The sequence below is a fragment of the Galeopterus variegatus genome, unplaced genomic scaffold, assembly GCF_000696425.1.
Source record: "Galeopterus variegatus unplaced genomic scaffold, G_variegatus-3.0.2 Scaffold2816, whole genome shotgun sequence".
NCBI lineage: Eukaryota > Metazoa > Chordata > Mammalia > Dermoptera > Cynocephalidae > Galeopterus > Galeopterus variegatus.
The window spans coordinates 250326-266163 of NW_007728927.1; the positions used below are offsets into that span (position 1 = coordinate 250326).

Genomic DNA, 15838 nt, shown 5'->3' on the forward strand with positions numbered 1-15838 from the left:
GACTCTCACAGCGAATTACTAAAAGGAAGTTTTTGGAAGAGACAATCCCATGCCCATTTTAGGTCTCACATTGGTTCCTCTCTTCTTTGGTCACCAGATTCTACTGACTCTCACAGCGAATTACTAAAAGGAAGTTTTTGGAAGAGATAATCCCATGCCCATTTTAGGTCTCACATTGGTTCCTCTCTTCTTTGGTCACCAGATTCTACTACTGTGAGACATATACCATAGAAACAGAGTCAGTTACCCAACCCCAAAGATTCCTGGTACTCTCAAAAGCAGGAAATGATAGAAAAGGGTACAAACTGGTTCCTGGATAAAACAACAAGACCCAACTCACAAAAAGTGGTATTAGCCACAATAAGAAAGATTACCAAATAAGCATGATCATTTCATTCAATTAAAACAATGTTCAAAATAAAAGAAGGAAAGCTCCCAAAGAGTGTTCTTAGCAACTTTGTAATGTTGTAACCAACTAAAATCAGCCCTTCATACCTGCAGGTTTACTGGACCATTGTCTCTTTAAGAAGTGATTAGTTACTCTATCAGAAATAGGAAAAAAAAAGTAAAGATGGAAAACTATAAAACTCCTCTTTTTATCACAGTTCTTCCACTGTAAAGCTGATCACCACATCATCCAATGATACAAAAATTTTAGAAACTTTACAAAATTCCTCTTTTTAAAATTTATTTTTTGTTATCAAAGAGAATGTCCAGAAACATTGAGTACTAAAGGATTTGTTCATGACATTGTTTTACAAAAGTTCCTAATGGAGAGTGAATATTTTATTTTCTGATGTATCCTTCACTTATTAATGATGAGGTGAATGAACTGATGCAATTACTTTAAAAAAAAAAATCCAGACAACCTTATAAAGGAAAAAAAACCCATTCTCATTCTGTTGAGTGGAGTGAATTCAGTGGTCACACCACCACCACTGGTCAAGAATCAACTTTCCCACAGCAGGGAGCTGTTCAGGTCTTCTCAATAGGTCAGATAAGTCTCTCAGATATAGGCACCATGTTTGAAGTCTCACACAAGATTTCTGTGTCACTTAAATTACACAATGTGGCAGTGTTTGTTTCATGGGGACATAATATTGAAAGAAGGGGCAAAGTAGAAAACAAGCTGTTTGCACGTTATATGTGAGTACATTATAGTACTGTGCATGGGTTTGAGGGCATTGTAGCCCTTGTTAAAGAGAAATTCCACCAAGGAAGCATCTACTGGTTCCCATCTCTCTCTCAAGTCCTCTTGGTAATGAGGGTGTTTACTCATTTAACCATATGTTGTTAGGTCAGGGCCTTCTTCATCTACCATTTGGCTCAAATGGTTAGAACTGAACTTGGTTGTCCATCTCTTCCATCTGAGCTTTATTTCTCAGCCTCAGGATACGTGGGATACTTGACCGTTTCTATCTTCTCTCGTACTTTATAGGAGGGATATAGGCCCGTCCTTCCCAGTTTTCTGTTGACACCTTTAGAATAGCCATCCCAATGATTCCCAGCCACACCAATGATATCTCCAGGTTCCATGGGGATTTCATCTGCAGTTCGAGGTTGGTGAGGATAAATGGCGATCTGGTTGTGGGCATTTTGGCCCCCAAAATAGTAGATGTCATCTAAAGAATGGAAGTTTGCAGAGGCATCAGGATGCAATGTTTGCATGATTTCATAAGCAACTCGACAGACCTTGGAAAAGAATGAAAAAAATTGTTAGTATATAAAAGTTGTCTTTCATAGCAGTCTGGAAGCTCTCAACCAAAGAGAGGGGCTCCAGGACTGAGAGGCTGAGAAGCAGTGGATTCTAGTCTAAGCTTTCAGTCCATTTGTTCTCTTCATTTCTGTGCTTGGATCCTTTTTTAAGACACAAACAAAACAAAACAAAACAAATAACAAAAGATGATTACAATTAAGGTTTCTAGGGGGAAAATATATACATATATGTTGTGCAAAGTACTTTAAAAATATGAAGCAGTCAATTTTAATAAACATTTATTTAAGAGCCACACAGTGATCCAGTCCAAGTGCTGGTGATACAAAAATAAGTAAGGCATAGTTCATGCTCTTGAAGAATTTAAAGTCTAGGATTAGAATTGCAAATATTTAACACAAATGCTGCTGCTCTCTTTCCTCCATTCACTGTTAATCAATCACATACTCTTTTCTGCTAACTTAGAACTTGGTCTCAGAACTCTTCTTAACAGAGAGTCATGTAATTACTGACTATCAACTAGCACTGGCAAGGATGCTAAAACATATCCGCCATTTCTGTTCCAAAGAGTTTTAAAGTGTGCTGTGTAGACAGTAGCATGCTTGGACGGACAAAAGCTTGGCTAGCCTTGGGAGAAGGTGCATCTACTTGACTAGTGTAGATTTTCTTTGTTTTTGTTTTTTTGGTGGCCGGCCAGTACAGGTATCTGAACCCTTGACTGTGGTATTAAAACACCGCATTCTACCCAACTGAACTAACTGGCCAGCCCTAACTAGTGTCGTTTTAAGGCTACTAAAAGATCACTCTGTCCAAAGAATATCTTCCCTGCCCACCAAATGATAGGTGAAATTCCACAATGGGATAACATTTTAAGCAATTAATAGATTCATTATAGAGTAAATGGACGTCAGAACCTTTTGTAAGAATAGGTAAAAACGGAAGAGAGAATACTACCATTTTACTTAGAAAATTCTTCCTTTATATATTGTGAATACAGAACTCAAATCGGATCAAATTTTTCTAAATCTCCAGTTATGGTCATCTCAGTTAATAAAGATTCATTGCCCCTACACCAATACTTTTCCATTTATTTAAAATGACACTTCAATAGTAATTGTTAATCTGCTTGGTTGAGCAATTTAGGATTATCTGGCAGTCTTTTAAAACCTTGGCATTCATGAAGATCAAAAACTGAATGGAGATGCTCATTCTTAACTGTTATGATTAAATGAAATCTGATTAGGTTATTCATTTCTTCAACTTCTTAGAAAATCAGAATTTCAGGAACATGAGGGGCAATTCTCAAATATTATATGTAATTTGCAAATGAAAATAAATTTATGCAGTGTTGGGAAAATATATGAAAATGGCCAGGGCCCCTCATATGTTCAGAATCTTGCCAAGCATTTGATATAAATATGTACGTGTGCCCAGGTGTTCCTTGGTTATTGTCTGATATAGCTGCGCATGTGCACCCAGGTGTCCTGGGTTATGACTTAAGTATAAAGGATGAGTGGCTCTGAGCCACAGTGCCCCCCACCCCCGGGATGCCTCCGGGGGCAGGGGGGGCCGTGGGGAGGCTGCTACTGCTGCTGGAGGCTGATGCTGCAAGCTGTTGCTGCCAGGGCCCCCGGGAACCTCCGCAAGGCTACTGCTACCACCGGACCTGTGAGCTGCTGGACCTGTAAGCTGCTGCTGCCATTGCTGAGGACTGAGCTCATGTCTTCCACCAATGGTTCCCGGGATCTTTCCCAATTACCTAGTGTGGACCTGCGCATGAGGGGTCTGGTGACCCAGTCTGTAATATAGATTTGAAAGGTCTGAGCCCTAGCCCTGACAATACAAATGGAAACTTAGTAACCTTAGAATAACTAAAATGAAATGTTTTGGTTTTAGTTATGAATTGCCCTCGCAGTACAATTAGCGTAGCTATTGCCTCAACCAGACAAGTGGTGTAGTGTAGCTTTACAGACAGTATTTTTAATTTTCTAGAGATGAAGGACATTAAGTGATTTGCTAAGTCTAGTGTTAGAATTTCAACTAGACATAGAACCAAGACAATTAAAACTTTACTTTCAAGTTTGTTTCTTCCCCAACAAACTAAGTCTATACTGGGAATGTCATGATACAATCGAGATCACTGTAAGAAAACTGAGACTGTAATTAAATGGGGATCAAAAAGCTTTGAAACTTTTGAACTTCAAATTCAGCCAAAGTCCCACACAGGGCAAGCAAAATTATGTGGGGACTCTGGATAGGAAGAAACTAAATAATTAAAACAAAGCAACTCCAATAACAGCACATTACAATAACAACAATAGAGGCTACTATTTACTGAGCTTTTGCTAACTGTCAGACATTCCTTTTAGGTATTATCTAATGTAATCTTCTTAGTATCTTCATAAGATTCTATCATTATGCTTATTTTACAAATGTCAAAGGCAAGTTAAGGCATTTGCCCAAGGTTATAATATTAATAAGTGGTAGGTTCAACTTTAAACCAGACAGTATGCATATGTGTAAGGAGAATGAGAAATGGTCAGGTTCCCTCAGCTGTTCAGAATCTTGCTGAGCATGACCTAGCCTGTTTGATATAAATATGTTAACTTTGCACATGTGCCCAGGAGTTCCTTGGCTATTGTCTGATGTAATTGCACATGTGGACCCAGGTGTTCCTTGGTTATCTGACTTGCACCCAGGTGTCCCTGGGTTATCTGACTTAAGTATAAAGAACAAATGGCTCTGATCCACAGGGCCCCAGGGATGCCCCAGGGAGGCCTCCAGGGGGCCACTGCTGCTGCTGAGGCTGAGGTCTAAGCTCATGTCTGAATAAAACATGTCAACCTTGCGAATGGTTCCCAGGATCTTTTACCTAGCTTGTGACCTGCATATGAGGGGTCTGTGACCCAGTCTGCACAACAGGTTTGAAGGGTCTGTGACCCAGCCTGACAATATGCTTGTAACTGCTGTACATATTTTCTCTTGTAAATCCTGTTCTCCATGTTCATATTGTAATACCAGAAACATATAACATAAGGTCAAGGCCAGCCTTGGGAAAACAAGAGAGTTTTCTTTTGAGGGTCCCTCTACACACTCTTCAGTTATCCCTAGCCAGGAATGCAGGGCCTTGTATTACTCTTAGGATGACCACAATCTCTACTGGGGCAATGAACCCTGATGTGTTTCCTTCTCTCTACTCTTAAATGTCTTACTCTCATAAAAACAATGTTGCCCTCTGTCCTACACCCTTTGGGACCTGCTTTCTTTTGGAGATAATCCTAACAAGTAGTTTATGTTTTGTTATCAATAATTATTAATGTGTTAGCCTTGGTGGATAATACATGTATTTTCTTAAACCAAAGAAATAACTAATGGTAGAAATTTCAGACACTGAGGTGGGCTAATGTAAGAGATTTCTGGACTAAAATGAATTGCAGGTCCCTCCAATTACAGCAGTGCCAGACAGGTGTGGCCCTTTATCTTCCTCATAATAATGGCCATAATGATAGCAGCTAAGCTTAATAAGCACTGATTATGTTCCAGGCACTCTTCCAGCAGCGTGCTTCCACCACCCCCAACTGACTTAACTCACAACAAATCTGTCAGGTGGGTACTACTATTATTCATATTTTACAGATGAAGAAACAGAAAAGATTAAATACATTTCCAAAAAACAAAACAATAAAAAGGGAGCTAGAAAATGGCAGAGCCACAGAACTCTTTCTGGCTCTTGAGTATGTGCTCTCAACCACACATAAAACTGCCTTAGGATAAGCACCTAGAACAGTGCCTGCCACATAGTAGGCACTCAGTATCTGTTGAATGAAGATGCAAGTCCATGGGTGGTATTTAATTTGAATGAATAACATTCTGAGTAATTAAAAAACTGTCTACATCAACCATGGGACATTTCATTGCAAAGGGCTAGAAAGATTACTATCTTGTTGATGTTTGCATTTAATCACCCTAGGCTTCCCTCTCTGGGCTTTACAAATTCAAATTACATGACAATTCCATACAGGCTTGCAGCTGATGTCAATACTCAGGTTTGATTCTTGATAGGTAGCCTGACTGAGAGGGATAGTATATGGTTTGCAAAGCTGCAGCTGGCTACACGTAGTATGTTTTATTTCATTCTGTGTTGACATGGCACCATATTATTTTTAGTACACCACTAAGCACACAGTAATGGATAACAGCAAAAATCCCACCAAAAGGGCCGGCTCGGTGGCGCACTGCTACAGTGCGCCGCTTGGGAGTGTGGAGGCGCTCCCGCCGAGGGTTCGGATCCCACATACAGACCGGTTCCCGCTCACTGGCTGAGCGAGGTGCGGGCGCGACACCGAGGGTTGCGATCCCGTTGCCGGTCCCGGTCCGGTACGGGCGCGACACTGAGGGTTGCGATCCATTGCCGGACATGAAAAAAGACAAAAAGGAAAAAAAAAAAAATCCCACCAAAGGATAAAACACAGATATAACTTATTTCCAAAAAGCAATTTCAAAAGGGGGAGGTGTCCCTTAGTCAGAATTTCATCCCTTAGGAACATCCAGCTGAGTTTGAGACTCCTTAGCTTTCTCAAAGGAGATGGGATCTTGTTTTTGTCAAAACAGATAGGGCCAGGAGGCTCTCCTACTATAAGTTGGAGATGGGTTCTTGTCTCATTGGGTGATGCTGGGAGATCTGTGCACCTTCCCTGTAAACTCCTTTGTTGAAAGAATAAGACAAAGGTCTTTGCTATATCGTGAGGAATGCCAGAAGGTCTAATGCAATAACAGCTGCACAGTGGAGCATTCAGCACTGCAAGCTAGAGCTCATGCTGATAGAAGTACTCTTCTTGCCTTCTACTCTGGGAAGTAGTCACATCACATCTTGGGCTTTCACCCTGTGCTTTCTCCATGGTACTCTCAATAGGTATCCAGTCTTCTTTACTGAACCATACGTCCACAGAAATTCCTATCCAGAGCCTGGACCTGGAATAAATCTGTCTGGAATAAAATTAATGTAGTTCTTGGTTTTGCCCTTGGGGCCTTCCAAAATCTGATCCAAAGTGTAATGAGGATAGTTCTGTTGTGTGTGGATTTGGAATTGAGACAACAGAGAGTGCCACAAAAGTGTTGTAATAACTGCCATAAAGGGAGGAGCCACAGGGGGAAAAAATAATTTTTTCCTATGGTGATTTTTAATGGCTGAAATTATTGAGCAACATTATCTGCTCATTAAACAATGTGGACTTTAACAATGTTGAAGTCTTTAAAGTGAGCATCTAGAACCTTTTCTGTAAATCAGATTCCAGAATAATAAAAATTGATTCCAGAACCTGATAAACAATAGTTTCAAAAGATCTTTCTTATATTTTGCCCATCTACAAATGAGCCGTCAACCACTATTATTTCTAACTATAATTTCTTTGCTTCAGATTTAAGATAGTTTCATCAAATAAGAAAATAAGTGACAAAGTAGATGCTTTGGGCATAGGCAATTTCCAGTAACACAGAACAAGATTAGCATATTTGGTAGAACAGTTTAGAATGGGATTGCATAGCTTTCAAAATTCACTTGATGTTCTTAGAAAATGCTAATATTGCTTCTAATTTTCATATTAAATCCTGAGGGCTGTTCTCTTCGATTTATGAGGCTTTCAGAACAAACTTGGCTTTGAGAAACAGTTCTGATGAAGAGATTCAGAAAACTAAGAGCAACAATGACAAAATTAGAGAGTAGAGCAATATTGTTGGCTTTTAAAATTTTTCTGGCAGCCCCACCACCTGGCAGAAAACAGGAGCACACATAAGGTCTTAGGCAGGAGCCGAGGGTAGCCGCCACCACCCAGCAGAAGGTAGCAGCACATATGGGGTCCTAGGCAGGAGCTAAGGCCAGTGCCTCGAACCTGGCAGCAGGCTGAAAACACCACTTCCATGTGGGTGGCCCACCACAGCCACCGCCACAGCCATGGCTGCCACAAAAGTGCCTCACCTCCACAGTAGCAGCCACAGCCTCCATGCTAGCAGCCCACCAGACACTTGACTGCATTGACATAAGGAGAGTCACCAGTGGGGACTGCCAAAAGAAGAGGAAGTCTCTTTCTCAAAGCCCACTCCAGAGTAATAGAAGAAACAATTGCTCTATCAGGTGACATCAACATAGAGATACCAGAAATACAAAAATCCAAGAAAATATGACACCACCAAAAGAATACAGTCATTCTCAAATACCAGATCCTACAGAGCAGGAAACACTTGAAATGACTGAAAAGGAATTCCAAGCAACAATCTTAAGGAAACTCAATGAGATACGAGAAGAATCAGTTGTACAACACAATGAAATGAAAAAAAAAAAATCTAGGATATGAAGGAGGACATTTACAAAGAGATTAATACCTTAAAAAAGAACATAGCAGAATTCATGGAACTGATTCACCCATTGAAATAAAAGACACTACTGAGAGCTTAAGCAGCTGGGTAGAACAAGCAGAAGAAATAATTTCTAATCTTAAAGGTAGTCTTTTTGAAATAACCCAGGTGGACAAAAAAAAAAAAAAAGGAAAAAAGAATTTTAAAAAATGAAGACAATCTGAGAGAGCAAGCAGACAACCTTAAGTGCACAAACATTTGAATCATGGGTGTTCCAGAGGAGAAGAGAAAGGAAAAGGCATTGAAAAACTATTCAACAAAATAATAACAGACAACTTCCCAGGTATAGGGAGAGATAAGAATCCTCAGATACAGGAGGCTTAAAGATCCCCAAACAGATTCAATCCAAAAAGATCCTCTTTGAGACACATTATAGATAAAATGGCAAAGCTCAAAGACAAAGAGAGAATCCTAAAAGCAGCAAAAGCATCAAGTCACCTATAATGGAGTCCCCATCAGACTAACAGCAGACTTCTCAACAGAAACTCTACAGGCCAGAAGAAAATGGGAATGATATATTCATAATACTAAAAAAAAAAAACAAACTTCCAGCCAAGAATACTATACACCCAGCAAGGCTATCCTTCACAAATGAGGGAGAAATAGTATATTTCCTAGACAAACAAAAACTGTGGGAGTTCACCACCACATGACCAGTCCTGCATGAAATGCTTAAGGGGTCCTATATATGGAATCTGAAAAATGACAATCACTACCACGAATACACAAGAAAGAAAAAAATCCACTGGTAGAACAAAAATGCAAAAGAAGAAGGGAAAGAAACTGAATCTTACCACCTCAAAAAACCAACAACCATCAAAGACAAACAATAAAAAGGGAAGAAAGGAACAAAAAGTGTTTAAAATATCAAAATGAAAATCAATAAACTGCCAGGAGCAACACAATACGTTTCAATAACAACCCTAAATGTAAATGGATTAAACACACTACTGAAATGACACAAACTGATTGACTAGATTAAAAAGCTAGACCCAACTATACATTGTCTTCAACTGGCTAACTTCACCTGTAAAAACACACAGAAATAGTGAAGGGATGTGATAAATACTGAATGCATAAAATATAACAAATATATAATAGTATGTAAAAATATATAAAATAGTATTAAAAATATAAAAATATATTAATATAGTATATAAAATAGTATATAAAAATATAAAATAGTGAATAATAATAGTGAAAAAGATATACCATGCAAATGGAAACAAAAAATTAAACAGGACAGAAAAAGATGGGAAGACATTCCATGCTCCTGGACTGGAACAATGAACGTTGTGAAAATGTTCACATTAACCAAAGTGATGTACACATTCAATGTAATCCCCACCAAAATAACAATGACATTCTTCATAGAAACAGAAAAAACAATCCTAAGAATCATATGGAACAACAAAAGACCACCAATAGCTAAAGCAATCCTGAGCAAAAATAAATAAATAAAGCCAGAGTCATTATACTACCTGACTTTGAACTATACTACAAAAGTATAGTAACCAAAACAGCATGTTAATGGCATAAAAACAGACACATGGATCAATGGAACAGAATAGAGAACCTGGAAAGCAACCTGCATACTTACAGACAACTGATATTTGACAAGGGCAACAGGAGCATATATTGGGGAAAGGACTGCCTCTTCATTAAGTGGTGCTGGGAAAACTGGACATCCACATGTAGAAGAATAAAACTAGACCTGTACCTCTTGCTACATACCAAAATCAACTAAAAATGGATTAAAGACATATATAAGACCCAACCATATAAGACTACTAAAAGAAAACGTAAGGGAAACACTTCAGGAAGTACAACTGGTCAAAGAGTTTATGAAAAAGACCCCAAAAACACAGGCAACAAAAGAAAAAATAAGCAAATGGGATTATATCAAAATAAAAAGCTTCAGCACAGGAAGGAAACAGTTAACAGAGCAAAAAGACAACCTACAGAGTGGAAGAAAATATTTGCAAACTATGCATCCAACAAGGGATTGATATCCAGAATATACAAGGAACTCAGACAACTTCACAGTAAAAAACCAAGTAATCCAATTAATAAATGGGTAAAGGAGCTAAATAGGCATTTTTCTAAGGAATATATACAAATGGACAACAGACACATGAAAAAATGCTCAACATCATTAAAAATCAGGGAAATGCAAATCAAAACCACACTGAAATATCATTTCATGCCAGTTAGACTGGCCAGTATCAAAAAGCCAGAGAACAACAAATACTGATGAGGATGTACATAAAGGGGAACACTCCTACACTATTGGTGGGACTGTAAATTAGTGCAGCCATTATGGAAAACATTATGGAGGTTCCTCGAACAACTACAGATAGAATTTCCCTATGACCCAACAATCCCACTGCTTGGGTGTACACCCACAGGAATGGAAATCATATGTTGAAGGGACACCTGTACTCCCATGTTTATCACAGTTCTATTTATAATAGCTAAGAGTTGGAACCAACCTAAATGTCCATCGACAGACAATTGGATAAGGAAAATGCAGTATATGTACACAATGGAATACTATTCTGCCATAAAAATAAATGAAGTTCTGCCACTTGCAGCAACATGGATGAACTTAGAGAAATTTATGTTAAGTAAAGTAAGCCAGGTACAGAAAGAGAAATACCACATGTCCTCACTCATAAATGGGAGCTGGGGGGGGAAAAAAGGAAAGAAAGAAAAATACAACAATCACAATAATTCCTTGAATTTTCAAAAGGAGAGAACAGAACTGAGGCCACCAGAGGTGGGAAAGGGGGAGGTGAGGAGGGGGTTAGGGAGAAATTGGTAAAGGGCCACAAAAATGTTTACATAAAATAAAATAAAAGTAAAATAAAATACTTTCATTTAATAATTCCAATATTTTCATGAGAGAATTCCAAGACCTCACTTATGTATATAAAACCAAGAAAGATTAGAAGCTCCAAGACTAGGGTGATGCATACAAAACCTTATGACGAATCCTGATTAAGGTGCCATGACATTCGTGCCTGTGGTTTTTCAAACATCAAGCTGTGTATTTTTCCTCCTAGTATGGCAGGTCATTCTTCCATTGTTGTCTACAGTAGCTCATGGTCAACAGATCAACTCTTTTTCACTATTGTTATAAAGTATAAAATTCCTCAAAAAATAGTGTATAGGAGACAGAAAGTTTACATGAATAAAACTTAAGGATTGTCAAAGCATTATGAAAAAGATATTAAACTTGTACCACTTCCTAATCATCTCTTGCAATATGAGATTATCAAGGACAGTTGAGACTTGGTTGTCCATGTTTTATTCTGGGCTCAGATTTTGTTCTAGATATTATTTCTTTTGTCACTCTTCTGGATTTATAATTTTAGTATTCTCCCATTCTCTAGCACACCTGTGGTATATATATGAGAGTCTGAAGATTAATTTCCCTAAGGTCATCATATGTTCAAGTTTACTTGCATTTGCCATAGCAAATACTACGACTTATCACTTATGAAAAAAGAACTTTTGTTTCTGAAAATTCACATTATATAGCAATATTCTCTTTCAGTAAGCTGAACAAAATGGAGTTGATGTGGTACATTGGTATGGAGAAATCAATATGCTGAATGTTACTTGTTACTCTTCTTTGTAAAGAATTGTTAAATAAGTTCTATTGGTGTACAGCAGTGCTAGGAACCTATATTAACAATAATCTACTGTATGTTCTCAAATGGCTAAAAGAGAGGAGCTCAAATGCTCTCGTCACAAAGAAATGATAAATATTTGTGATGATGAATATGCTAATTACCCTGTTTCATCATCACAAATTGTACACATGTATTGAAATATAACTCTGTACCCCATAAATATGTAAATCGATGTGTCAATTAAAAAATGTTTTAGAAAAATAATTGTTATTCCCGTCCAATGGACACGGTGATTGGGTGGACCCTAAGCATTATCCATGACCATATGCAGAGCTAATGGAGTCCTTGAATAGCATGTTTCATGCTCCTTCTGAAATATGAGAGCACGTAGTCTGCAACGGAGCCATGTGAAAAAGAGTTGCCAAAATAACTGAAGAGTCTCTCTAACAGGCAAAGATATTCGTATAAATATTACTATATATAGTAATAGCAGCTAATGTGTTTAATATGTTATCAAGTACTATTCTGATGCTTTACATGTAATAACTCTTTAATCATCAAAAAAACTCCATGCAGTAGGTACTATTATTATTACTCTTTTTACATGTGAAAAAAACCAGCAGGCTGAGATAGGCTAAGTAATTTGTTCAAGTCCACACAGCCACTAAGTGGTAGAAGCCGGACTTATATCCAGATAGTCTGACTGCAGAGCCCATATTGCCTCATTCTTGTTCTCTATCCAGTGAAGTCAATGGCTTGGGGTTTTGATCCTATCACTGACTTTGTCACAGCCTATTGGTGATGATGACAAGACATTTCTGGGGCATTTTTCGAACAATTCCAATTTTGCTTATGGCAAGGGAATCTCTGCCATCCAGCAACCAATTTCATTCACATTGCAAAAATATTAAACTGTACTAAAAATATTTGCCAGAAAATACTGAAATGAAGTAAGCCCAAAGATTTATCACTGAATGTAGAATTATTACACAATCTCAAATGATATAGCTGTTAGTTGTCAAATAAGTTATGTAATAACGGAAGTGACCACATTTGACAAACTTCCATTCACTACATAAATGTAAGATACTTTTATTGTTAAACTTTTATTTTGAACCCTAACAAAATATTTTGAGGTATTCAAAGTCTGTTTTGGGATACAAAATATTGTTTGAGTTGTGCTTTGGTTCAAAAGAGCAGAAATTATTTTGGGTAAACTCTGTCTGACTGTCAAAAGTTTTTAGGAACAATATAATATATAAGTATGAATCTCATTCCTTTGGATACAAAAAGTCCTCTCAGCACCACTCTTTCTTCATAAGAACTGCTTCTCTGGACCCAACGTCTAAATATACTGAGGTTGATATTATGCATAAAACAGAATAAAGTAGTAGAACAATATTCTCTTCAAGCCTGGACATAATTCTACCACCATGAAATGATGGGTTCTGATTTATGGGTCAAAATTAGAGATATGAGGAGCAAAAATTCAAAAGCACATCCTTGGAAAGGGAAAAAAAATAAACAAAGAAAAAAGATTTTCTTTCCATTCCAGAATGAGTATAATGGTATTATTAAGGAGGGCTAGAAGAAGTAAAGCACATCACAGAGCATGTTGCTGTAAGTCTCAGTGCCTACATACATGTAAGGCCAGTAAACATAGACATGTATGTATTTATTTCATTTTAGAGCTTTATGATTAGAAAAGTGGTTCTCAACCAGAGGGATTTTGCCCCCAGGAGATAATTGGCAATTTCTGGACACATATTTGGTTGTCACAATTTGAGGTGGGGGTGCTACTGGCCAGAGATGGAGTTAAACATGTTACTTACAGTGCACAGTAAAGCTCCTCACCACAAATTGGCCCCAAATGCCTATAGTGTCTAGGTTGAGAAACCCTGGACTAGAGGAATAGACTTCAGGCAGGCCTAAAATCTATGTCTACAGGGAAGGTGGTACATCTGGGAAAGTGACTCTTGATTCACTCAAATAATAAGCATCAGAAATGTGTGGAAGTTGTTACTAGTTACATGCACCTGTGATCAGTTAGGTACCTAGCCAGATTCTCAAAAAGAGTTGAGTAGTTATAAACCCCTGCCCCCTCCCTACATAAGAATGGAAAAGGGAGTTTCTCAGTGACAAGATCCTCACCCTAATTAGGGAGAAATTATGATGCCTATATGGGAACTCAAAGGCCAAGGAAGTTTTTCCATCTGATTAGGACTGCTATCTGACTCCTGTTCTGTGTAGCTGTCTATGGGTAGGTAGTAAGTTGTATTCTTATTCCATACTGAATGAACTTGTAGCCTTTGCCTAGGTAGATATCTTTCCAAAAATCATATCACCATCCCAACATGACAATGTACATTGTCATACAATAAAAAACTGTCCATTTCTTTATTCTCTCAAGTATATTCCCATGAAAATGATGTGGCTTTCCTTCTTCACATTTTCTTTTCTCTGCTTCTTCTCTGGGCTTATGCATACATTTATCTTATATGGATATAGTTTTTGGTAATTATCCTCTAATTATTTCGTGTGAATATTTTGCTTATTAGATCTTGGATCAGGGCAAAAATTATATCTTCAATCTCCTTTGAGATCCCCTCTGCACCTAGTATAATTTTGAGCACAAACAGTCATTTAACAGCTTATTGAATGAACTAACCAATAACACAGTCAGTGTCACTCAATGACAGGAATGTGTTCTGAGAAACACGTCGTTAGGCAATTTCATCGTTGTGCAAACAATCATGAGTATACTTACACAAACCTAGATAGCATAGCCTACTACACACCTACTATACCACAGCATACAGCTTATTGCTCCTAGGCTACAAACCTGTACAGCATGTTACTGTACTAAATACGAAGGCAATTGTAACACAATGGAAAGTATTTATGTATCTAAACATATCTAAACATAGAAAAGGTACAGTAAAAATACCATCATATATGTGGTCCATCATTGATCGAAACATCATTATGCAGCACATGACTGTATTGTATAGAAATGAAAGATCAGAATAAAATCCACAATAAATTGCTATACTGATATTCCACAGGGCACATAAGGCTGATTGGACCATTCATAAAAGCACACACATCAAGCGCATAACATATAATTATCTGCAACAAGTAAATTAAAAGAATGATTGTGATGCTGTATTGCTTAAATTTAAAGTACAGTTTCTTGCTTGCTAGAAATGTAATAGTACTTGAAAAGGAATTACATTTATTCTTTCTTTAGTCTTTTCTATAAAGCAATCAAGTGAGGCAAAATGCTGGAGATTTAAGCCTCTTAGTATCAGTGCTTGAAATGGATGGATTTTGGTTACATATTGACTACATGCAAAATCAGAAAGTAAGCTTAATTACTTGCTATTTCTGTTAAATGCTGTGAACAAGCCAAATACTTTAAATAACTCCACTAACTGGCTTCAGTAGAGATGTATTCAACCATTGTTTGCAAACAATTAAATATTCAGTGCACTCAAATAGCTATTTTATGGAATTCTTTCACAAAAGGGATCATTGTTAAATACCAGAAAAATTGCACCTGAGTCATGACAACTAACATTAAAAACACACAGACATGCAAATAATAATTTTCCTGACCCCAGTATAACCAACAAGTATTTGTGATTTAAAAATGCCCTACTGTCACCTACCTGGGATGAAAAAGTACACACTAGGAAGTCTGCCTGGGAGAGAAAATGTATATCCAGGATCACACCCCGAAGTGAATTTTCTGTGTACCGATTGTGCAGTCCAGCTGACCAAGAGATAGAGTTGTCACTAATAAATTCATAATTGGGGTACCTAAAAAAAGAAATAAATTTATACATGGTCATTGAAATCATAGTATTCTATCAGGAGGTAGACCTGCTCCTTTGACCAAGAGCTCCTCACTTTCTAATAGTACAGAGAGCTTTAATTAAGGCATTCGATAGAGTTGTTGATGAGTCATCTCAGAATCTATCAGTGGACAGAAACCATTCTGGAATGCCCTGTATATTTAATGTTATTGGCATATCACAAAACACACATACATATATCAAAATGTCCTTTATCA

The 15838-nt window shown here is 37.6% G+C and overlaps 1 protein-coding gene across 1 annotated transcript; it reads right to left on the minus strand.

Annotated features, from left to right (window-relative positions):
- Window positions 1-575: 575 nt before the first annotated feature.
- LOC103598983 (alpha-(1,6)-fucosyltransferase-like) lies at window positions 576-15634 on the minus strand. The gene is made up of 2 exons (XM_008583059.1): window positions 15435-15634; window positions 576-1692 (listed from the first exon to the last, which is right to left on the minus strand). The coding sequence occupies exons 1-2, from the start codon at window positions 15624-15626 to the stop codon at window positions 1375-1377; spliced, it is 510 nt and encodes a 169-aa protein (XP_008581281.1). The 5' UTR covers window positions 15627-15634; the 3' UTR covers window positions 576-1374.
- Window positions 15635-15838: the final 204 nt, after the last annotated feature.